Source organism: Hemitrygon akajei, chromosome 14, assembly GCF_048418815.1.
Source record: "Hemitrygon akajei chromosome 14, sHemAka1.3, whole genome shotgun sequence".
Lineage (NCBI taxonomy): Eukaryota > Metazoa > Chordata > Chondrichthyes > Myliobatiformes > Dasyatidae > Hemitrygon > Hemitrygon akajei.
In genome coordinates this window covers 104043496-104069025 of record NC_133137.1, presented here as the reverse complement: position 1 = coordinate 104069025, position 25530 = coordinate 104043496, and the positions used below count along the sequence as shown (strand labels likewise).

Genomic DNA, 25530 nt, shown 5'->3' with positions numbered 1-25530 from the left:
CAGGGTGAGAGTGGAGGAGGAGAAGAGGTTGTCTAACCTTAACAGATTGGGGTCTGTTAGTTTGAAAGTCCAAGGTCCAAATGCACAGGGATGAGCTGATACCAAGCTGGTGAAGTTTGGCGATTAGCTTGGAGGGGGTCACAGTATTGAATGCCGAACTAAAGTCAATGAACAGCATTCTGACGCAAGAGTTGGGGCTGTCCAGGTGGGTCAGGGCAGAATGAAGTGCCATGGAGATGACATCCTGTGTTGACCTGTTGGTGCAATAGACAAATTGATGGGGGTCTGGGGTCGTGGGCAGACAGGATTTCAGATGTGATAGAACCAGTCTCTCAAAGCACTTTGCAATGATGGGGGTGAGTGCAACTGGGCAGAAGTCATTCAGGCCCGTGGCAGTGGAATGCTTCGGCACTGGCATGATGGTGGTGATCTTGAAGTTTGTAGGGACAACTGCCTTGGCCAGGGACAAATTGAAAATGTTCGTGAAGACCCCGGCCAACTGCCCTGCACAGACTCTGAGCACACGGCCGGGTATTCCATCCGGACCAGCTACCTTCTGTACATTCACCCTGCTCAGGGTGGCGCAAACATCAGAGGTGGAAAGTGAGAGAGGCAGTTCACCAGGTGGGAGATCCGCTTTGAGGGTGACCTCCTTGTTCTCTCGGTCACAGCGAGCGTAGAAGTAATTGAGCTCATCAGGGAGGGAAGCAGAGCTGGAAGGGGTCACAGTGCTAGGTGGTTTGAAGTCTGTAATGACCTGTATGCCAAGCCACATGTGTTGGGGGTCTGAGGAGTTGAATTGCTCCTCGATTCTCTGTTTGTATATGTGTTTAGCCTGAGAGATTCCCCTCCTCAGGTTGGCCTTGGCTGAGCTGTAAACCTACCAGTCTCCAGCCCTGAAGGCTGAATCTCTGGCTTTGAGGAGGAGGCGAACCTCTCTGTTCATCCGTGGTTTCTGATTGGGGAAAACTTTTATTTGTTGTTGTGATGTCACTCTATCTACACACTTGTTGATGTGCTCAAGGATGGCGTTGGTATAAGAGTCAATGTTAATCTGAGAGATGCTGCCTGGCCTGCTGAATTCCTCCAGCATTTTGTGTGTGATGCTGACCAAGTTGCCCAATGGAGCTAATTGGAGCTTTTAATTGCGGCACATTGTTAAATTTGCCTGTTAATGTTGATCTGAAGCACCCTGGAATATTTAATCATGTTAAACGCTTCACATAAATTCACATTGCCAAGGCTGACTGAGATAAATGGCATTTCAATTTACTGCTCGAGTTCAATAGTTGTGACAGCACCCATCTCTGTGTTATCTGCAGGGTCCTTTTCTATTACTGCTGGCACCTAGCTGCTGTTGTAGCCTTCAACAAATTGATTCAATTCTGATCTTTATTGAAATCATGTACCTCAGAGCTCTATGAAACAACTGTATATTGCATTGCAAGGCAAGTCATTGCACATGGATTACGTTGCTCATCTGTTTCACTGTCAAACATTCAAATGTACAGCAGGAACTGAACAACCAACAATATCTCCACTTGAAGTAAAAAGATGAAAACAAATAATTACAAAAGTACATTGGCATAATAAATTAATATATTCAATTGCTCAGTAATACACTCATTCCCAAGCCTCAGTGCAGAACCCAAGCACATAATGTCACTTGGTAAAATACAACTCAATGGTATGAACACTGTATTTCCAATTTAAGATCACCCTCAGCCCTGGTGAGATTCCCCCCCCCCCCCCAACCACCACCAAAACCTAAACACCCATCCACATCATTCATTTCTTCATTTTTATTTCCTTCTGCTATGCCCTCCCCCCATCTGATCCCATTTGCCCATCATCTCCTCCCCATGTGGTTCCACCTGCCCACCATCTCCTCCCCATGTGGTTCCACCTGCCCACCATCTCCTCCCCATGTGGTTCCATCTGCCCATCATCTCCTCCCATCTGGTTCCATCTGCCCATCATCTCCTCCCCATGTGGTTCCACCTGCCCATGATGTTACCCCCCCCCCCAATCTGGTTCCATCTGCCCATCATCTCCTCCCCATGTGGCTCCATCTGCCCATCATCTTACCCCCATGTGGTTCCATCTGCCCATCATCTCCTCCCATCTGGTTCCATCTGCCCATCATCTTACCCCCATGTGGTTCCATCTGCCCATCATCTCCCTCCCATCTGCCCATCATCTCCTCCCCATGTGGTTCCACCTGCCCATCATCTCCTCCCATCTGGTTCCATCTGCCCATCATCTTACCCCACCCCATCTGGTTCCACCTGCCCATCATCTCCTCCCCATCTGGTTCCACCTGCCCATCATCTCCTCCCCATGTGGTTCCACCTGCCCATCATCTCCTCCCCATCTGGTTCCATCTGCCCTCCATCTCCTCCCATCTGGTTCCATCTGCCCTCCATCTTACCCCACCCCATCTGGTTCCATCTGCCCATCATCTCCTCCCATCTGGTTCCATCTGCCCATCATCTCCCCCCATGTGGTTCCATCTGCCCATCATCTCCTCCCCATGTGGTTCCATCTGCCCATCATCTCCTGCCTCAGCAAGGACCTGGACCCATTGCAATTTAACTACCGCCACAATAGGTCAACAGCAGACGCAATCTCAATGGCTCTCCACACAGCTTCAGACCACCTAGACAACATAAACAGCTATGTCAGGATGCTGTTCATCAACTATAGCTCAGAATTAATACCATCATTTCCACAATCCTGATTGAGAAGTTGCAGAACCTGAGCCTCTGTACCTCCCTCTGCAACTGGATCCTCATCTTCCTAACTGGAAGACCACAGTCTGTGTGGATTGGTGATAACACATCCTCCTCACTGACGATCAACACTGGTGCACCTCGGGTGTGTGCTTAACCCACTACTCTACTCTATACACATGACTGTGTGGCTAGACATAGCTCAAATACCACCTATAAATTTGCTGATGATAGAATCATTGTTGGTGGAATCTCAGGTGGTGACGAGAGGGCATACAGGAGTGAGATATGCCAACTAGTGGAATGGTGCTGCAGCAACAACCTGGCACTCAACATCAGTAAAAGGAAAGAGCTGATTGTGGACTTCAGGAAGGGTAAGATGAAGGAACACAAACTAATCCTCATAGAGGGATCAGAAGTGGGGAGAGTGAGCAGTTTCAAGTTCCTGGGTGTCAAGATCTCTGAGGACCTAACCTGGTCTCAACACATCAATGCAGTTATAAAGGCAGCAGCTATACTTTATTAGGAGTTTAAAGAGATTTGGCATGTCAACAAATACACTCAAAAACTTCTATATATGTGTTGTGGAGAGCATTCTGACAGGCTGCATCACTGTTTGGTATGGGGGGTGGGTTGGCTAATGCATAGGACCAGAAGAAGCTGCAGAAGGTAGTAAATCTAGTCAGCTCCATCTTGGGCGCTAGCCTACAAAGTACTCAGGACATCTTAAGGGAGTGGTGTCTCAGAAAGTCAGCGTCCATTATTAAGGACCTCCAGCACCCAGGGCATGCGATTTTCTCACTATTACCATCAGGAAGGAGGTACAGAAGCCTGAAGGCACACACTCAGCAAAACTTCTTCCCCTCTGCCATCCAATTCCTAAATGGACATTGAATCCTTGGACACTACCTCACTTTTTAAAATATATAGTATTTCTGTTTTTTTGCACAATTTTTAATCCATTCCTGTATACAGTATTTTATTTATTTATTATCATTTTATTTTGGTTTTTTTCTTCTATATTTTGCATGGTAATGAGCTGCTGCTGCCAAGCTAACAAATCGCATGTCACCTTCCGGTGATAATAAACCTGATTCTATTCTGGGACAAACCAGTGTTATGCAAATCAGCAAGATCCTGGGCTTCCCTGCTCTTTCACAATTTGGAAGGTAGACAGAAGGGGCTAAGTGAATTAAGGAAGCTTTTCAGGACTTTTTGATATTCCTGAGGATGCTGCCGCAAGTGTCCAGCATGACGGGATATATCCCAGCTTTTCCCGGTTACAGGAATGCCCCTCTTCCGCCAACTTTGCAACAAAGCTTCCAACTCCACTGAGTCACTCAGTGGGTCATTCCTGCTGGAGAAAACCAAAATGGGTGCAGGGTACAGATGATCCCAAAACAGCTTGATTGCAGCTTGGTGGTAGCTGTTGACATAGCTTCTCATGAGCCAGAAAAGTGTCATCCTTTTCAGAACAGGCTGAAGGAAGGGGGGAGCCAAAATCTGGGAAACACCTGGGAAGTGTACAAAAATAGACATTTCAGATTTACGCTCATTACTGCCAATCAGCAAACGTGAGGTTGTATCACCGAGGCAAAGCTCGAACTAGGGCAAAAACAAGACACCTTCCCCAGTAGAATGGACAACACACATCTGGTAAACTTACTGTCTCACAGCTCAGCAACCCAAATTTGAACTCTGCTGCTGTCTGAATGGAGTTTGCTTGTTCTTCTAGTTTCCTCCCATATCCCAAAGGTGTGCTGAATGATAGGTTAATTGGCTATTGGAAATTTTCCCTAGTGTGTAGCTGCTCTGGGGGAGGGGAGCTGATAAGCACGTGGGCAGAATAAAATAGACAAGTTGTGCAATGGACTCAGGCTGGGGCTGCAAGCCTGCTCCGGACCTCGTGCCTATGCAGTCACTTCCGTTCTGAATGCTGTTGCTTGCTTTCATTGTGTGCTCGTTTTTCTCTCTCTCTCTCTCTCCTCCCCCCCCACCCCCATCTTTTTTTTAAATAGGTTCTTTCAGATTTCTTGTTCAGTGGTTGCCTGTTAGGAGATGCATCTCAAGATTGTATAATGTATGCAGTACACACTTTGAACTTTGAAGTGTAAAACATGTTTGACAGCTAGTGTAGACCCAGTTGGCTGAAGGGTCTCTTTATGTGCTTTATCAATCTAAGACTGTTACATTTGCAAGAACCCAATGAGCAGTGATGTACACAGGAACGCTGAATGAAATAATGAGGAAAGAATCATTATTTATATCATAGTAAACTAGCTGGAACTGTGCAAGGATGGTGCCAAGCCTGGCTGTAAAAGGAGGAGCACTGGGCATGGGGCCAGCAGCCCCATCCTGTAGAAATCCAGTGCTAACAGAAGCCCCAAAGACCTCATCCCTGAGAGAGGAAGGATCTAAGAAGATGGGCGGGCCACACCTGGGGGCAACTTGAAAGACTGGCTCAGGATAGAGGACTCTGGCCAGCTGCTGTCGGCAGTCATTGCCCCAGTCGAGCCAAGTAAGTACCTGTTGGCTCTTTCTTAACCCACTGGAAAATACTTTTGGCTTCATGAGCCTGTCCATTTATTCACCTTACTTCAATAATCCTCATTACCGAACACACTTCTCAATTGATTTTGTTTTAACAATGTTGTACTTCAACAAATCTTTTAGAGAAAGTTTTACATTTCCACCACTCTTTGTGTGAACAGACCATTTCTGAAAAGAGCCCTGATGACAAAGGATTGGACCAGTGCTCATAAGCACGTCACAAAGCCTTCCTCTGAAGTATCTGGGTACTTGGGGTACTTGTGTCTCAGTTGGATGAACTGTCCTACAGGTTTAATCAAGCTATGCTGTGACCGTCATAGATAGATAGATATATATATATAAAAAATCTCTCTCACACACAATGTGACAGCCACCTCCCAACACAATCCATGGCTACATCCAGCACAGTGGGAGCTAACTGGGTGGTAATTGCTCCTGGAATCCTCAATGTTAACACTGGACTTCATGAAGTCTCATGGCATCAATTTATAAGGGAACTTTCTCCTAGTTAACACTGCTCTCCCCGCTAGCTGATGAATCACGGCTCCTCCGTATGGAACGAAGTTTGGAAGAAGCACATAGAGTCACAGAGGAGTACAGCACAGAAACAGGCCCTTTGGCCCATCTACTACTACTACATCGACTCAGGCCTAGGGGGCCGGCGTCGGGCAAAACGGCCCATCTAGTCCATGCAAAAACCATTTAAACTGCCTACTCCTGTTGACCTGCTGATGGACCACAACCCTACATACCTCTACTATCCATATACCCATCCAAACTTCTCTTAAACATTAAAATCAAGCTCCCATGCACCACTTGTGCTGGCAGCTCATTCCACACTCCCATGGCCCTCTAAGTGAAGAGGTTTTGCCTCATGTTCTGCTTAAACTTTTCACCTTTCACCCTTTAACCCATGACCTCTGGTTGTAGTCCCACCCAACCTCAGCTGAAAAAGCCTGTTTGCATTTACCCTATCTATACCCCTCATAATTTTGTATACCTCTGTCAACTCTCCTCTCAATCTGCTACGTTCTAAAGAATACAATCCTAACCTACTCAATCTTTCCTAGATTGTATTTTGGGAGGAAGGCTTCAGTGTCCTTCACTCAGGACCAAAATGACTGATTCCTGAAGAAACCAGTCACCAGATTTGGTCTGTGGCAGGCACTGTGTGAATCAACATGGAGGGATAAATGCAATTGACATTATCATCAGCAATTTATCAACGGCAGAGGACACCTGTCCATGACAGCACTGGTAGAAGTAACCATCATTGTGGAGACAAATCTCCATCTTCACACCAATAACCCCAACATGTGCTGACTGGGACTGACTCAGAATAGATCTGGCAGAACAAAACCAAGCATTATGAGTCATTAGCATCAGACAAGTACATTACCTCACTCTGCAACCTCATGGGCAGGCATATATCGCCAGGAGGTAACCCTGGTTCATTGAGGAGTGCAGGTAGACACTCTGGGGGCAGCGTCAGGAGTGTCTAAAAATGAAGTTCCAGCTTAGTGAGACTGGTGTGACGAAAAGAGCACGCACAAGACAAGGCCAAATGACACCGACCAACAGATCAGACTCAAGCTCTGCATACCTATCATGTTTAATCATGAATAGTTGTCAACAATTAAACAGATAATAGGAGGTGGCTCCAAAAACATCCCCATTCTCAGTTGTGGCAGGATCCCACAAGCATTCACAACCACATTCAGGAGTGAGGTACAGGTCAACTATCCTGAGTTTCGTCTAAGAACCCCAGCACCAGAAAATCTAGTCTCCAGCCAATTCAATTCAATCCATTGATAATATATTTTTTCAAAAGGCCTGAGAGCTCTTGATATAGCAGACTATGAGACTGGGCAACATCTCAGCTCCAGACCTTACCACAGCCTTCATGCAAAGGTGAATCAACAAGCTGAATTTCAGAGGTCAGTGAAAGTAATTGTCCTCATCATCGAGGCAGTGTTTGACCAAGTGTGTCATCCTGATAAAATTGAAGCGAATGGGCAAAGTGAAAGTATTCTGGTAATTGGAGCTGTACCTCATCCAAAGCTATGATTGTTGGTGGTCAACTACCCTCATGTCAGGACATCCCTGCAGAGTTCTAGAATTGCATGTTCTTTTAACATGCAATTAGAAATGTGGTTTTCACCAGTGATTACACAATATTGATTATCATTCACCGATAAAGACTTTCTGGTCTTGGTTAAGATTTTACCTCCAGCCAACATCAATAATAAACAATGGAATTTCCTGGTCATTCTCCCATTGCTGTTTTAAGGTAACTTAACTGACCCACTTTGTGCATTTTAAATTTGTAAAATGCTTTCTGATTTCAAGGTTGTAACAGCTCTATACTCATGGAGTTCCTGATTGGTTTTGGGCACATGTCCATATATCAACCATCCAATAGACCAAGAGCTGGCTGGTGGCATAACAACATCTACTCCGGATGTCGAGGTGAGTGGTCCCCAGTTCGAAACCCCTGGTATAGGAAGACTGGTATAGGAAGCGGGGTTAGAGTCCCTGCATGGGGTTTGGGGTTGGAAGCTCCGGAGCAATACATATTTAATTTGATTAAGGTCTGGTTCCAACATCTAACTGAAACCACATCCTGCCTTAGACTGGTTGTGAAGAGCAGAAATCTGCCACGCGAAGGTCAGGAAACTGAAGTGGATGCAAGAGTAAGTTACCAAAATGGGCCAGACTCTAGATAAATTAGGACCAAATACACCATTATGGAAAATGTGTAAAGTATTCCCTGAAAACGAGACAGATTTACGGAGACTGAGCGCGCGGATGAATTAGAAGTTGGGGAACCTGGGATCTTGAGAAGTGTAAATGAGCAGAGGGACAGGTGTGGCGACAGAATGTCTCACAGAAATGGAAAGATCTAATTACGCGTTGGTATACCGTGACCAGCAGACTTAATGAGCGCTCCCGCCAGACCTCCTGGGAGGTGAATGCAAAAAACAGGAAAATACCCATCAATGATAGTGACGGAAAACCCAGGGGCTGGCCGGTATTGAAGGCCTTGTGTGAAATCTATGATGAACAGCGTAGGATTGATGATCATAATGTAAAACTTGGTGATAAAAGGCCGGCACCGGATATGACTGGGCTGCAGACCCTATTTGAACCTAATGAGGACACTGAGGAGGAGCAGCAGGTCCCTTCATTGGTGAGGGCTGCGAATCCCGCCCCGTCTGTACCTTCGGAGCCTTCCGCCCCCCTGTGCCCTTGACCCATGATCGCCCCCCCCCCCCCATGCACTCCCGACTTCCCTTTTCGGGATTGTCAGCTCCGGTGCAGGAGTTCCAGATGGCCGAAGAACTCCCCACTCGCTACAACCACCATGAGTCCCTTATCAGATTTGCGGTAACCCCCAATTTGGGCGTCAACCTGGCAGGAAGGGACATTCTCTGTCGTTTCCATCTCACTGTCACCTGCACCAGTGATGGTCTCACCCTGACCAAACCTCCTACCCATTGGGCGTTCTGGCTTCACATTCCCCTGCAATGGTGGGCATTGGACCTCACCCACCTCCCCTCCTGCTCGCCAGTCGCCCAGCCCCCATACACTCCCCATGTGACCCTTGCGTACGAACCTTCAGGACGCTCAGAGGTCTTGGCAGCCTTATTCGCCCCACACTTGGGAACTGAATTCCCAATTTCAGTCTTTGCCATTGTGACTGCGGAGGCAGGCGTAGCCCTAGCTGCCCATGTCCCCGACTTCCAGTGGCAGCAATCCCCTGGAATATCCCCCATATAACCCTCCGCGTAAATGAGGGTCATGCAGCTAAGGAATTAGGCCCTGCCGTCTTTAGGGTGCTGCAGCAGGCAGACCCTTCCCTGACGGGAAACCCGCAGGAAATGGATAGTTGTAGTATTCTTTTCTTCGACAAGCAATGTGACACCTCAGGGACCCTGCACCACCATCAGCCTCCGACTGACCCCTGCTGCGAACCCCCCACTGAGATCTGGGCAACCTCCAAGACCGACGTAGGCCTTACCCCGGGAGCCCCCGTCCAGATACAGGTAAAGCCCAACTCACGATTGCCCCGGATCCCGCAGTACCCTCTCAAATCGGAAGCCATTCAGGGTGTCCACCCACTTATTACCTCCTTCTTAGAACAGGGCGTCCTGGTCCCCTGCCTCTCGCCCTGTAATACCCCGATCTTAGCAGTGCCAAAGCCCGGATGCCCCGAGTGGCACCTTGTGCAAGATTTAAGGGCAATTAATGACATAATCCCTCCCCTGCATGCCGCCGTCCCCAACCACGCAACCATTCTGGGCCAGATACCCACCACTGCACGATGGTTCACCATTACAGATTTACAACACGCCTTCTTCTCCATACCCCTACATGAGGATTCGCGCTGCTTATTCGCCTTCACCTTCCAGGATCGCCAATACACCTGGACCCGACTTCCCCAGGGCTTTAGGGACTCCCCCACTATTTTCTCACAGACCCTTTGTGGCCAACTGAAGGACCTCACCTTCCCCAAAAACTCAGCGCTCATCCAGTACGTTGATGACCTGCTTTTGGCTAGTGACACTCAGTACGCCTGTGAGAAGAACACAAACTATCTCCCACTTATCCGATGACTCTCCCGTTAGTAAAGGCAATGCCAGGGCAGACCTGGCAGCCAAGCAAGCCTCCTCCTCTAAAGCATTAACTGTGGATTCGACCCCACGCCTTCTGCCTGCCAGGCAGCCGGTTGATAGCCCAGGCACATCCGACATCGCGCGATTACAGGGGGACGCCCCTGCAGCAGAGATTGATGTTGGAAAAAAACATGGTTGTATTATTAATAACGCAACGGGCCTCTGGCAGACCCCATCAGGTCAGGCTTGTATTCCTGATACTCTCCTGCATGTCCTGGTCGACCGCCTCCACTCTGACACCCACCTCGGCAAGGAGGGAATGTGTATGTTGTTATTAAAAACATGGTGGTCCCCCAGTTTGAATGAGGCAGCGGAGAGACAGGCAAGGGGTTGCTTAATTTGCCATAAAGTAAACCCAGGTAAATCTATTAGATGTGATAAAGGGTGCACCCCAACCCCAGCAGGACCGTTTGACACATTACAAATGGACTTTATCGAGTTACCCAAGGTGAATTGTTACAAGTACGGTTTGGTTATAATCGACGTCTTTAGTAAATGGATTGAAGCCTTCCCCACAACGAACAACAAGGCTTCCACGGTAGTGCGGATGCTACTGAAAGAAGTTATTCCTCGTTTCGGTATCCCACAAAGACTATCATCTGATAACGGTCCGCACTTCATTGGGAAAGTAAACAAAGAACTTTGCGATTGAACAACAATTCCACTGTGCCTGTCACCCCCAAGCCGCAGGAATCGTGGAACGTGCAAACGGCACCCTGAAGGATAAACTAACTAAACTGACCCTTGAAACAGGACTAAATTGGCTTAAAGTCCTTCCCCTGGCACTGTATCACATGCGCATTACACCTCAAACCGGTACCGGGCTAACTGCTGCTGAGATAGTTTATGGGCGCTCAAACAGAACCCCATGGGGCAGTGACCACAACCCCCCGCCAATACAAGTAGATCTACAAATGATGGGCGAGGAACTGCAGTGTTACCTCAAGCATTTAACTTTGTCTCTTAAGTTTCTACATACTCGGTGAAGGAAGCCTCAAGACCTGTTCCTGACAGAGAAGGCGAGTGGCAGGGAGCAGAACCAGGAGGTTGGGTGTTAATGAGGAACTGGGATTGACCCAAGCTGGGACCCCGGTGGAAAGGACCGTACCAGGTCCTCCGGCAGACCCCCTCTGCTGTCAAGGTGAAGGGACAAGAACGTTGGATTCATCTGAGCGACTGCAAGCGCTGGACCTCGGACCCACTAGAAACTACAGATAAATGAAGGGACTGATAAGCGGACTTGATTGAACTGTTGTGTGTTTAAATTCCTTTTCCCTTGTGGTGCCACATCGTGCTCTGGCAATGGAAGGTAGGATGCTCTTGGTTATCTATATTCTTTTAGGGATAGTGGGGTATAGGACAGAGGTTGAGGGACGGCTGGACGAGGAACCAAAACCCCTAAAAGGATCGAAGGGGGACATTTCAAGGCAGAAAAGGGATTGGGGCTTCCCCAAAGACCCCACCCTTGAAAGACCCTCCTCGGAGTTTATAAGTGGCAACTATTTCCAAAATGTGCACAAGCGACTGTATGGCACTACAACCATCGTTTGCTATCCCCACCCCGCCAGTGTCTCCTCGCTCTTTACCGTTTTCCCGCACTGGGATCGTGCCAATCAACCCTTCCGATGTGCCCCTGCCAGTAAAACATTGCCTGAGGGAAAGAGGGTGGAACTCACCTATGACTCTTCCACGGTCCCTGTCGCGGACTGTTTACTCCCCCCCGTCCAACAGGTGGATGAGAAAAGATCTCTGGTGGGAGGGGAATCCCAAGCCCCCGAAAGGTGACCGAGTATCTGAGAACTGCTACTTCGGAACAGGGTGGGGATGTTCAGACGTGTATGTCTCAAACGACGTCACCTGCCTCTCCAAGCCCTGTAGGAAAAGGGAGTGTCACTCCACCAAGGACCCCTTAGGGATCTCTTGCTCTTGCCATGAGACAAAGTGCCAGTCCCTGACCCAGGGGGTGCAACTTCTTTGTGGGGAGGGGAACCGCACCCACCTCCGAGTCAATGATCATGTATTCCTACGACCTGAATATCGCAGGGGTACCAAACGAGTGTACGCCTCTGCCGAAATAGGAGAATGGAGTGATGCCATACACCTAAAGGGTAAGGGTTGCACTGAGACCATGTATACCCTCCCGGGGTATTTTTTCTTCTATAACGGCATTGCCACCAACTTCCTGGAGTACCCATACCCTTCCTCGGTGGCCTATGGCACCTTCCTCCCCACCACGGTCCCTTGCCCTGGGACTTGGGATCCCCTGTCCCGCCCATCTGGAAGGTACAAGAGAGAGGTCTCCCAAGAATTTTGTGCAGATTACCAAGTCCTGACCACCATAACCGCAGGTCAGGTGGCCGGATACGGGGCAGCTGGATTTTTCTCTTCGGGGGCATCAGGAGCCACTATGGCGGCCCACAATCGGAACTATCTGGCCTGTGGTCTCATGAGCCTCGGGAATGCCACCAGGGGAGCATTAAGACTCATCACTGACAGCCTTAACCAACTGCGGCTCTTCATGCAAAACCGCTTGATTACCTCCTCGCCAGGGAGGGTGGGCTCTGTGCTATCGTAAAGGACAAATGCATAATGGGGCTAGACGATGCCACTGCCAACATAACGTGGAATATGAACAAAATAGATGAACAGTTAGGATCCATTAAGGAAGGAACAGGTTGGGCAGGATGGGGGGACTGGGGACTAAGTGCATGGAGGGACTGGTTGATCAATGGGGCTATTTACACGCTGACGGCTATTATAGGGATTTTTGTCTGTATCGCCATTGTCAAACGTGTCCTGAACCGCATGATGGCCTCGTTAGGGGACCTGCTGCCAGCTAAGCCACTGATGTTAGTACGGGCAACCGTCGAGGCCACCGAACTCCTCGAACCTGCACCAGAGGATTTGCACGATATTGATGAGTTATCATTTCATGATCACAGGAGGGATTGAGAATGTGAAGAGGGTAAGGGGTACGTGTAGAGGGGGTGGGCGAGGGGTAAGTGTAGAGGGGGGGACGAGGGGTACGTGCAGAGGGGGGGACGAGGGGTACGTGCAGAGGGGGGGACGAGGGGTACGTGCAGAGGGGGGGACGAGGGGTACGTGCAGAGGGGGGGGACGAGGGGTACGTGCAGAGGGGGGGACGAGGGGTACGTGCAGAGGGGGGGGACGAGGGGTACGTGCAGAGGGGTGGACGAGGGGTACGTGCAGAGGGGGGGGACGAGGGGTACGTGCAGAGGGGGGGGACGAGGGGTACGTGCAGAGGGGGGGACGAGGGGTACGTGCAGAGGGGGTGGGCGAGGGGTACGTGCAGAGGGGGTGGGCGAGGGGTACGTGCAGAGGGGGTGGGGGAGGGGTACGTGCAGAGGGGGTGGGCGAGGGGTACGTGCAGAGGGGGTGGGCGAGGGGTACGTGCAGAGGGGGTGGGCGAGGGGTACGTGCAGAGGGGGTGGGCGAGGGGTACGTGCAGAGGGGGTGGGCGAGGGGTACGTGCAGAGGGGGTGGGCGAGGGGTACGTGCAGAGGGGGTGGGCGAGGGGTACATGTAGAGGGGGTGGGCGAGGGGTACGTGTAGAGGGGGTGGGCGAGGGGTACGTGTAGAGGGGGTGGGCGAGGGGTACGTGTAGAGGGGGTGGGCAAGGGGTACGTGTAGCAAACTATGTAGACAGGACAAGAGAGAGGTACGTCATTGGGAAAGTAAGGAGAGGTAGCTAAAATATGGTGCCAGGCCAGATGTGGAGACCACAGGGAAAAGGGAACCTGCGACCACAAGACAATGTGCTTGGCAAAATATCTTAAGGATACCTATTTCAAGTGTCCTGAAGTACGTCAGTATTAATTCTAGGTATTACACTTTAACCTTTGCTAAATTCTGAGTATTTCGCATGCTTAGCTATGCAATAGCCAATCAATTGATGAATTTGAATTGGTAACCATATTTGCGAATGTAGTACCCTGCTTTTGGGTATAAGTATGACCTTTGTAAACTGACAAATTGGGAGTTGGCTACCTTACGCCCAATGTGCGTGGAGCTGCGAACTCCTCTCTGAATAAAAACCGTTTCAGAGGTAATTTTGTGTCTCTGGTGTTTTTCCTCAACTGAGCAGTTAACAGTTACAGGTTGACACATGGAGCTCAGAAAAATAAGAGGGCTATGGGTAACCCTAGGTAATTTCTCAGGTAAGGACATGTTCAGCACAGCTTTGTGGGCCTAAGGGCCTGTATTGTGCTGTACGTTTTCTATGTCTCTATATGACAAATCATGACATCCAGAGAATGGGCACTAAGTTCTCTGATACTTTTGCTCCAGCTCAGCCAATTCTACTTGCAGTTACACCAATGAAACCTGGAGACACTCCATGCCACGTACCTTTGCTTTTTGAAAGATAAGAGTGTCTCACCTTTTGCTATTCTGTCCAGATTTCCCATTACCAGGCTGTCGAAGATCTGGCCTACAACCCTGGCCTTGAAGTTTGAGTACAACGGAATATTTCTTGAAACCACAATCATATTGGCAAACAGGAAAACTCCAATGGAGAACGCATGAATGACGATGGGACTGGAGGCGAAGGACTCCTCTTGGAGCAGGTCCACCACTTGCTGTGCATAGGACAAGCCGAAACGTGGCCAGAGGAAATGCAGCATGTTGGTTTCCACGACCAGGATATCAAAGCCGTATGGGTGGTGCAGTTGTCGGTACCGTTCCACAGCAGGAGACTTGGCTCGGAACCAGGGAAGCATGATGAGTAGAGGCCTGGGGCCACCAGTCAGGTATTTGCCATTATTTTGGTACAGTGTGATGGTATTTGACAGCCTTTTCATCACAAAGGTCTGAGCAGTAGGTTCAAGTACTGACATTAGATCAGCCAGCTAAAGGGGGAGTGGTGATGGGTCAGAAAAAAGACAATATTAATGTACAAAGGCACCTGCATGCACATCGTTTCCTCCGATCCATTCCTCTGAGATTTCAAAGATAACCAGCACCCAGTCAACTATTTATTTCACCCAAAACTATACACACTGAATGACACTGTATTCATTTGGCTTTCCAGTGGTTTGGACCTCAGTTCCTGTGATCCCTGAAATTCCAGATTTTCATACATTTCTCCAGAATCTTCACTTACCTATCCATGCTCTGCCTCTGCACATGGTGTGTGTTCAACATCCCCTTTCCCTTGAGAACCCATCACTCCAGTCCTCACGTACATTCAATGTTTCTGCTTCAGTATAAATCTGGGCCGGCCGCTGCATGGTGGCATTAGAACTGGACCTCGAGGCAGATGGTTCCGAGTTCGAATCCAGCCAAGTCCCAACCCTGCAGCAGCGGTATCAATGAGGAACAAAGTCCTGGCAATCTATGGATAGGGTCACCACGAGTCGACAGCGACATACATCTGACCCCCTTTCCCAGAGCACATCCTGGTCTTCCAGTCCCTGTGCCCAACCAACATTCCTGCTCCCTATGCCTTTTCACATTGTCATCTCCTCCCCATCTGACATCCCCTTGCCAAGTTTATCTAATGCATCAGTAAGACCAAGAAACTGCCTATCGACTTCAGGAGGAGCAAACTGGAGGTCCATAAGCCAGTTCTCATCAGGGGATCAGAGGTGGAGATGGTCAGCAACTTTAACTCCTTGGTGTTACTATTTCAGAGAACCTGTCCTGGTCCCAGCACACAAGTGCAATTACAGAGAAAGCACGCATCACCTCTACTTCCTTCGGAGTTTGCAAAAATTCAGCATGACTACCATACCTTTCTATAGCTTTGTGGTGGAGAGTATATTGACTGGCTGCATCACTGACTAGCATGAAAACAACAAAGCCCTTGAGTGGAAAAACCTACAAAATGTAATGGATAAGGCCCAGTCCAGTCCAAGTAAATCCCTTGCCACCCATTGAGCACCTTGACACAGAAAAGCGGCATCCATCGTCAGGGACCCCCACCAGCCAGACCACGCTCTCTTCTTGGCTGCTGTCATCAGGAAGAAAGTACAGGAGCCTCAGGACTCTCGCCACCAGGTTCAGGAACAGTCATCACCCCTCAGCCATCAGGCTCATGAACCGGAGAGGATAACATCACTTACCCCATCACTGAACTGTTCTACAACCTACTCTTCATTTCATGTTCTCAATATTTACTACTTATTTAATTATTATCATTTCTTGTTTTTCTTCTGCAGTTACAGAGTTTGTTATCTTTTGCACATTGGCTGGCTGTCCTTTTGGTGCATCTTTCATTGACTCTTCCATTGGTAATTGGATTTATTGAGTACGCCCACAAGAAAATGAATCCTAGGGTTGTATATGGTGACATATATGTACTTTGATAATAAAATTACTTTGTACTTTAATAAAGAACAAGCCATGATTACAAAAATGCAACCATTTCAATGAGTAGAATGGGCAAAAATTATTTCAAGGACACATCAATACAACAAGATCTTCAGTAGCTCAGGCCACAATGAGGACTAAGGCTGTGAGAGTGAGGGGGAAGGTGCAGATGGGAAGGGCCAACTATCAGGGTAGGGGGTGCAATCCGTATCAGTGATGAGGGAGAATGGAGAGCTGGGAGAAACTGGCTCTGAACAATAGGGAAAAATCAGAGAATGGGGCATTTGAGGACTGGGCCTGTGGTCGGTAATTGGGTTGGAGTGCTGAAGAGTGGTACAGTCTTACTTCAGTGAGATTCCAGCCTGGCCTTGGCTGTCTGTGACTAATGATGACTATCCTGGAACAAAATGGACTAATTCCCTGGGCATTACATCATATGATGAAGCATCTAACTGTGGATTGGTTATTTATGCCTTTTGATCTGCAAAGCTGATGACCATATCATTTGCCTTCTTAACAGCTTGCTGGGCCTTTAATGACTGGTGCACAAGGACAACAAGATCCCATTTCTCAAATCCAGCACTATTTAAATAGTATAATCTTTGCACACCATTCTTGCTAACAATTTCAGGTTTATCCATGTTAATCTGTGGCTATTGCCATCTTGTTCAACTTGTATGAATTGAAGCTTCTACGTACAATACTTTCCTGACAACTCAATCCCACCCACTTTACCATCATGGGTGAATTTACATTATGAGAATTGGTTCACTTATCCAAACCACTGGTGCAGGTTATAAGTATCTGCAGCACAAGCTCTGATCCTTACTCTACTCCACTGGTCTCTGCTGCCTGCCAATGCAGAGACCATTTATTTGCAATCAATTCCTCTTCTGAAAACTCTACACCACTATACCCACAATGTCCATTAAGTTTGCATGCCAACTTCTTAGATTGTATTTTATAAAAGTACTTCAAGGTTCCCAACACCACTTGTCTACTCTTTTCAAATACATTTTCAGTCCTGATGCTGGGGTTTCATTCTGAAACATCAGCCATTCCCCCCCCACCCCACCCCACCCTGACCTGCCGAGTCTCTCCTGCAGATTGAAACAGAGAGCTGTAATAATTTCTCGAATATAATTCACTTGTCAAACTTCAGATTTACGTTGTCTAATCTTATTTAGATATTTAATGCTCATTTCCTCAGCATCGCATGTTACGCAACTGCCTGTTCCTGTTCTGGCGGGCTGTGATTACCACATCAGCGATCCCCGCCGCTGTCTGACACTCTCCAGGTGACCGCCACACCCAATAACGTCAGTAAATTGTGGACAGGTTACGTTGGCGCCAAACTCGGACTGCGTTGGTCGTTGACACAGTTTGGCTCTACATCAGAATCAGACTTTAATCGCCAAGTACCTATGCACATACAAGGAATTTACTTCCGGCAGATGTTGTCTCTCTGCTCATAACAGTAATAATGATAAATATAAATGAAAATATAAATTATACATACAGGTAGTGCAATCCAAGTAATAGTTAGCTGACAGTTAACCGTTCAGCAAAGTGACCGCAGTAGGGAAAAAACTTCTCCAGTGCCTATTAGTCTTAGTCTGGAGGGATCTGAAGCGCCTACCAGACGGAAGCAGATCAAACAGTCCGTGCACAGGATGGGAGGAGTCCTTTATGACGTTCCCCGCCCTCTTCTTCAACCTGGAAGAGTACAGGTCCACAATAGAGAGCAGCGAGGCTCCAATAATGCGCTCGGCAGTCCTCACTGTGCGCTGTAGTCTGGTTCTATCCTGCTTGGTGGCGGCTCTAAACCACACAATGATGGAGGTGCACAGGACAGACTCAATGACTACAGTAACAAATCAAGCTAAACAGTGGCCACTCTTTCAGGTTTAATGAAAGTTTTCGTAATTCCTAACGTCCTGGGGATGAGCACGTGTGCCTTGTATACAGGAAATAGATAGATAGATAGATACTTTATTCATCCCCATGGGGAAATTCAACATTTTTTCCAATGTCCCATACACTTGTTGTAGCAAAAACTCATTACATACAATACTTAACTCAGTAATAATATGATATGCATCTAAATCACTAACTCAAAAAGCATTAATAATAGCTTTAAAAAAAGTTCTTAAGTCCTGGCAGTTGAATTGTAAAGCCTAATGGCATTGGGGAGTATTGACCTCTTCATCCTGTCTGAGGAGCATTGCATCGACAGTAACCTGTCGCTGAAACTGCTTCTCTGTCTCTGGATGGTGCTATGTAGAGGATGTTCAGGGTTTTCCATAATTGACCGTAGCCTACTCAGCGCCCTTCGCTCAGCTACCGATGATAAACTCTCCAGTACTTTGCCCACGACAGAGCCCGCCTTCCTTATCAGCTTATTAAGACGTGAGGCGTCCTTCTTCTTAATGCTTCCTCCCCAACACGCCACCACAAAGAAGAGGGCGCTCTCAACAACTGACCTATAGAACATCATCAGCATCTCACTGCAGACATTGAATGACGCCAACCTTCTAAGGAAGTACAGTCGACTCTGTGCCTTCCTGCACAAGGCATCTGTGTTGGCAGTCCAGTCTAGCTTCTCGTCCAACTGTACTCCCAGATACTTGTAGGTCTTAACCTGCTCCACACATTCTCCATTAATGATCACTGGCTCCATATGAGGCCTAGATCTCCTAAAGTCCACCACCATCTCCTTGGTCTTGGTGACATTGAGACGCAGGTAGTTTGAGTTGCACCATATCACAAAGTCCTGTATCAGTTTCCTATACTCCTCCTCCTGTCCATTCCTGACACACCCCACTATGGCCGTGTCATCAGCGAACTTCTGCACATGGCAGGACTCCGAGTTATATTGGAAGTCAGATGTGTACAGGGTGAACAGGACCGGAGAGAGTACGGTTCCCTGTGGCGCTCCTGTGCTGCTGACCACTGTGTCAGACCTATATACTTGTATTTCTCTTGGTAACTCTAAACTGTCTGATCAGGATGTTTCTAATCCTCCAATTGTCTCCTGGATTATTCCAGCCAGGGGTTCCCTCCACAGACTCTCTGCCATCTCAGTAAAGCGGCCAACAGGATGAAGGAACCCGCCCTCCAGACTAGTCACTCCTCTCCTCCTCGGAGATCTCTGCAGCCCTTCGACTCACCTATTCCCCTCCCCCACCTGCTTATTCGGGCTTGGTTGACTGTTTACTGCATTTCCTTCCATAAACGTTGCCTGGCCCTGAATTGCTGGATTCCTCCAGCATTTTGCATGCATGTTTCTCATTTTTACAGACTCATTCCAAGGGTAGCTTCGATCCTGCTGTTATAAAACTTCCTTAGACCATACAAGTCCAACTGAGTCACGTTACTCTGATACGCCACACCACACCCGGGCAAGAAAAGATTAAAGAAATACCAAATGCAGCGAGTGAAACAACACCCAATTCATTCAGAGAACGAAGCAGTTTTCAACCGGAGAATATTAGCATGAGGAACCAAGAGGTTCTTGCAAATGAGTTTACCTGGCAGTAGGAAGCATTTAAACAGAGACACTTACGTCCAATTTCACTGCCGAGGAGAGAATGATGGGTTTAATAGAGTTAAATGCAATAGAGGGCGGGAATGAAAGCCAATACATTAGGGAGCGTCTCCAAAAAACTTAACTATTTTCACCATGGATGTCCAGTCCATATACTCCCCCCACCACCACCAGGAAGGCATCAAAGCTCTCCGTTTCCTTTCAGACACCAGACCCAAGTTTCTCTCCTCCGCCTGGCGGAACTTGCCCTCACTCTTAATGATTTCTCCTTCGGCTCCCCCCCCCTCCACTTCGTTCAAACAAAAGGTTCCGCAATGGACACTCATGTGGGTTCCACCTATGCTCGCTCGCTGTCGGCTACGTGGAATAGTCTGTGTTCCAAGCCTATACTGATATCGCTCCTCAACTTTCCTACGCTACATCGACAGTAACACACACAAAATGCTGGAGGAACTCAGCAGGCCAGACAGCATCTATGGAAAAATAAGTCATCCTGAAAAAACGAAACAGCGCATCCCAACGTCTTCACCATAGTTTTGGGAGATTTTAGCCAGCCCAGTCTGAAAAAAAATCACTAAGCAATTACCGTCAACAGATCACTTGCAATACCAAAGGAAACAACACTGTACCATTGCCACACCAGCATCAAGAATGCCTACCATGCTATATTCCACGCCCTCAGTTAAGGAAAGTCTGATCACCTGACTGTACTTGTGAGTATGTTGTGGTTGTTACCAATTTCATTAAAACCTGTGTGGATGAGTGCGTGCCCACAGACGTACAGGTACATCCCCAAACCAAAAGCCATGAATGAATCAGGAGATATGTCGTTTGCTGAAGGCTAGATCTGTGGCATTCAAGTCTGGCGACCCTGGCCTGTACCAGAAAACCAGGTATGATTTGCGGAGGGCTATTTCAAGGGCAAAGAGACAATTTTGAACGAGGTTGGAGATGACATCGGATGCACGGCAACTCTGGCAGGGTCTGCAAGGCATTACTTCCTACAAAGTGAAACCCAACAGCATGAATGGGAGCGATGCTTCATTATCAGATGAACTCAATGCCTTCTATGCCCACTTTGAAAGGGAGAACACAACTACAGCTGTGAAGATCCCTGCTGCACCTGGTGACCTTGTGATCTCTGTCTCAGAGGCTGATGGTAGACTGTCTTTAAAGAGAGTGGACCTTCGCAAGGTGGAAGGTCCCGATGGAATACCAGGTAAGGCTCTGAAAACCTGTGCCAACCAACTAGCAGGAGTATTCAAGGACATTTTCAATCTCTCACTGCTACGGGCGGAAGTTCCCACTTGCTTCAAAAAGGCAACAATTATACCAATGCCTAAGAGGAATGATGTGAGCTGCATCAATGACTATCGCCCGGTAGCACTCACATCGACAGTGATGAAATGCTTTGAGAGGTTGGCCATGACTAGTCTGAACTCCTGCCTCAGCAAGGACCTGGACCCATTGCAATTTGCCTATTGCCATGATAGGTTAATGGCAGACACAATCTCAATGGCTCTCCACACGGCTTTAAACCACCTGGACAATACAAACACCTACGTCAGGATGCTGTTCACTGACTATAGCTCAGCATTTAATACCATCATTCCCACAATCCTGAATGAGGAGTTACAGAACCCGGGCCTCTGTACCTCCCTCTGCAATTGAATCCTCGACTTCCTAACCAGAAGACCACAATTTGTGCGGATTGGTGATAACATCTCCTCCTCACTGACGATCAACACTAGCGCACCTCAGGGGTGTGTGCTTAGCCCACTGCTCTACTCTCTATATACACATGACTGTGTGGTTAGGCATAACTCAAATACCATCTATAAATTTGCTGATGATACAACCATTGTTGGTAGAATCTCAGGTGGTGACGAGAGGTTGTACAGGAGTGAGATATGCCATCTAGTGGAATGGTGCTGCAGCAACAACTTGGCACTCAACATCAGTAAGATGAGAGAGCTGATTGTGGTTTTCAGGAAGGGTAAGACGAAGGAACACATACCAATCCTCATAGAGGGATCAGAAGTGGAGAGAGTGAGCAGTTTCAAGTTCCTGGGCGTCAAGATCTCTGAGGATCTAACCTGGTCCCAACATATCAATGCAGCTATAAAGACAGCGGCTATACTTTATTAGGAGTTTAAAGAGATTTGGCATGTCAACAAATACACTCAAAAACTTCTATAGATGTACCATGGAGAGTATTCTGACAGGCTGCATCACTGTCTGACTGTCTGTTATGGTGGGGTGGGGAGGGGGGGGCTACTGCTCAGCATTGAAAGAAGCTGCAGAAGGTTGTAAATCTAGTCAGCTCCATCTTGGCTATTACCCTACAAAGTACCCAGGACATCGTCAGGGAGCGGTGTCTCAGAAAAGCAGCGTCCATTATTAAGGACCTCCAGCACCCAGGGCATGTCCTTTTCTCACTGTAGGAGGTACAGAAGCCTGAAGGCACACACTCAGCAATTCAGGAACAGCTTCTTCCCCTCTGCCAACCGATTCCTAAATGGACATTGAACCCCTGGACACTACCTCACTTGTTTTAATACATAGTATTTCTGTTTTTGCACAATTTTTAATCTATTCAATATACGCATACTGTAATAATTATTTTGTGTTTTTTTTCTCTGCTAGATTATGTATTGCATTGAACTCCTACTGCTCAGTTAGCAAATTTCACGTCACATGCTGGTGATAATAAACCTGATTCTGATAACAGTCAATGCTTTGGGCCCAAGCTCTTCGGCAGGACTGGAGAAAAAAGGCCGAGGAGCAGATTTGAAAGGTGGGGGGAAGGGAGAGAGAAGCCCCAGGCAATAGGTGAAACCTGGAGGGGGAGGGAAGAAGAAAGGGAGTGGGGGGGAGGAGCACCAGAGGAAAGTGATGGGCGGGCAAGGCGATAACATGAGAGAGGGATGAGGGGATGGGGAATGCTGAAGGTGGGGGGGGGGGGGGTGGAGGCATTACTGGAAGTTTGAGAAATCGATGTTCCTGCCGTCAGGTTGGAGGCTACCCGAATAGAATATAAGGTGTTGTTCCTCCAACCCAAGTGTGGCCATAACCCGACAGTGGAGGAGGCCATGGATGGAGATATCAGAATGGGAAGTGGAATAAAAATGGGTGGCCACTGGGAGATCCTTTTTGTCCTGGCGGATGGAGCGTAGGTGCTCGGTGAAGCGGTCTCCCGAGCGTTTCCTATTTTTAATGCCGCTTTACTGAGACGGCAAAAAGTGTATGGAGAGAAACCCTGGCTGTAACTATGTCCTGGGATAGTCAAGGAGACAGAATTGGAGGATTAGAAACACCTTGAAGAGCTACAAGATCAGAGGGAATTAGAGTTACCAGGAAAAATACAAGTATATCAGTATATTTCCTGTATACGAGGCACACATGGTCACCCCCAGGATGTTAGGAATTACAAAAACGTTCGTTAAACCTGAAAGAGTGGCAACGTACTCCACTGTTTCAAGAAGATTAGTGAGTGAAAATAGCTTGATTTGTCACATGTAGAGCCAAAGACAGTGAAATATGTCGTTTGCATCTACGACCAGTGACCAACCTCCCCTCCCCTTCCCCCTCCCACTTCTCCCTCCAGTCCCCACCTCCTTTGCTCCCCCTCCCCCCACTTCTCCCTCCCCTACCCATTCCTCTCCCCTCCCCCACCTTTTCCTTCCCTCCCCTACCTCTCACCTCCCCTTCTCCCTCCTCCTTACCCTGTCTCACTTCTCCCTCCTACCCTCCACCCTTCATTCCCCCTCCGTCCCCTTCCTCGCCACTTTATCCCCTTCCCTCCTCCCTTTCCTCTCCCTCATACCCCTTCTCCCTTCCCCATCTTTACTTACTTCACCCCTCCCACCTTGTATTTCTTTCTCCCCTTCCCCCATCTCCTTGTTCTAACGACTCATCATTTTCTCCAGTCTTGATGAAGGGTCTTGGCCCAAAATGTTGATAGTTTACTCTTTTCCATAGATGCTGCCTGGCTTGTGATGTTCCTCCCTCATTTTCTGTGTGTTGCTCCAGTTATAGACCTATTTCACTAGATTCACATGTAAAGTAATGGAATGAATGGTTATAGCGATGTTTTCTTATCTTGTGGAAGTTAATGGAAAATTGGGTGTATACCAATGTGGATTTCATGAAGAGAGAATGACTGTGGACTCAGGGTTAAGTTTGGAATGTGATATTCGTAAGGCCCAAGTTAATAAAGAGTTGGTAGTAAGAATTTTCTTTGATGTAGAGAAAGCTTTTGATATGTTATGGACAACTGCAAAAGATGGGAATTAGTAGAATCATCAATGGATTCAAGATGTTTTATGTGATAGTAAGATACAATCAGGGTGGAAACAACATTCTCTAAGGAGTATGAGATAGAGAATGGGGCTCACTCCTTTTTGATATGATGATTAATGATATTTTCTTAAATGTTGGCTCAGACATTTTCAAACCATTATATACTGATGATGGTGCAGTGTGGAAGAGAGGCAGGAATATAAATTATAAATTATATGGTTTGGAAAATGCCTGCAGCTGTTAATGAGGTAGAGGAATGGGGGACATCGGTGGGGGTTAAAATTTTCTGTTGCAAAGACTCAAGTTTCTAGGCATGTGGAAGAACACAACCCTAACATGGAAGGTGCATGTGAATAAAATTCTAGAGATGTGCAAAAAAATCCTCAATGTGATTAGGTGCTGAGTTGCGTATGATTGGGTTGCGAGTAGGAGGTCACTTAAACAAATGTATATTGCTTTAATCAAATCTGTTTTTAATTATGGATGTGTTGCTTATGGATCAGCTTCACCAGCCCCTAGATAAAATTCAAGCTGAAACACTGAGATTATGTTGCAATGCTATTAAATCATCCCATTTTCAGAATTACTGGTAGAAATGAGTGAAGTACCTTTATATCTACGCAGTTAGCAATGGTTTCTTGGGTTCACGTAAGAGGGCATAAAGCTGGTCATCCAATATTGGCAACATTAGTAGAATGTTGAGGGCACTGTTTGGGTGGATGGGAAATGAATGTGCACTAAATCTAGGGTTGTTTAAAGTGGTTTATGGACCCATAATCTGTCACTTCTCCATGGTTATAATCCTTGCCTATAGTTGATCTGAGTCTTTAGGAGAAGATCAAGAGGAGGAGTAATTGTTTATCAGTGACACAGGAAGTTCAGCAGTATATGCAAGGCAGATATTATGGATTCTTGCATATCTACACAGATGGTTCAAAAGATTCAGTGAAGATCATGCAGATTTTTCTGATTATCTTCCAGTGTTTCAGGTGATAATTATGAAAAGATTATCAGACAAATTATCAGTATTCATGGCTGAGATGGTTGCTATCATTTTAGCCTTGGAATGGGTTGAAGAAGTACGTCTTGATTATGTACTCCTGTGCTGTAATTGGTTCTTGGCCTTGACATCTATTAAAACAAGTACTTCAAATTATAGGCTAGACATTCTTGTTGAGATTGGATGACATCTACTGAGGCTGCAGTGTCTAGGCCTATGTATACATTTCACATGGGTTCCTGCCGATTTCGGGGTTGAAGGAAATGAGGTGGCAGACATTCTTGCCAAGCAATCACTTAAAATGAAGGATATAAATGTAACAGTGTCTTTGCATAAGGGGGAGATGAAAGCCATAATTAAAAAATCTATTTGACCACGGTGGCAACTGGTAGA

The 25530-nt window shown here is 47.4% G+C and overlaps 1 protein-coding gene across 1 annotated transcript; it reads right to left on the bottom strand.

Annotated features, from left to right (window-relative positions):
• Positions 1–1843: 1843 nt before the first annotated feature.
• On the bottom strand, positions 1844–19879 carry LOC140738882 (transmembrane protein 53-A). The gene is made up of 3 exons (XM_073066875.1): positions 19854–19879; positions 14358–14826; positions 1844–4246 (listed from the first exon to the last, which is right to left on the bottom strand). The coding sequence occupies exons 2-3, from the start codon at positions 14812–14814 to the stop codon at positions 3888–3890; spliced, it is 816 nt and encodes a 271-aa protein (XP_072922976.1). The 5' UTR covers positions 14815–14826; positions 19854–19879; the 3' UTR covers positions 1844–3887.
• Positions 19880–25530: the final 5651 nt, after the last annotated feature.

Bases quoted from the DNA above. Each gene is read 5' to 3' on its own strand.
- LOC140738882 (XM_073066875.1), bottom strand. From the start codon at position 14,814: ATGTCAGTACTTGAACCTACTGCTCAGACCTTTGTGATGAAAAGGCTG. The intron at 4,247-14,357 runs GTGAGACACTCT...TACACTTCCCAG, and splicing joins TCTGGACAGAATAGCAAAAG to GTGTTTCCCAGATTTTGGCT.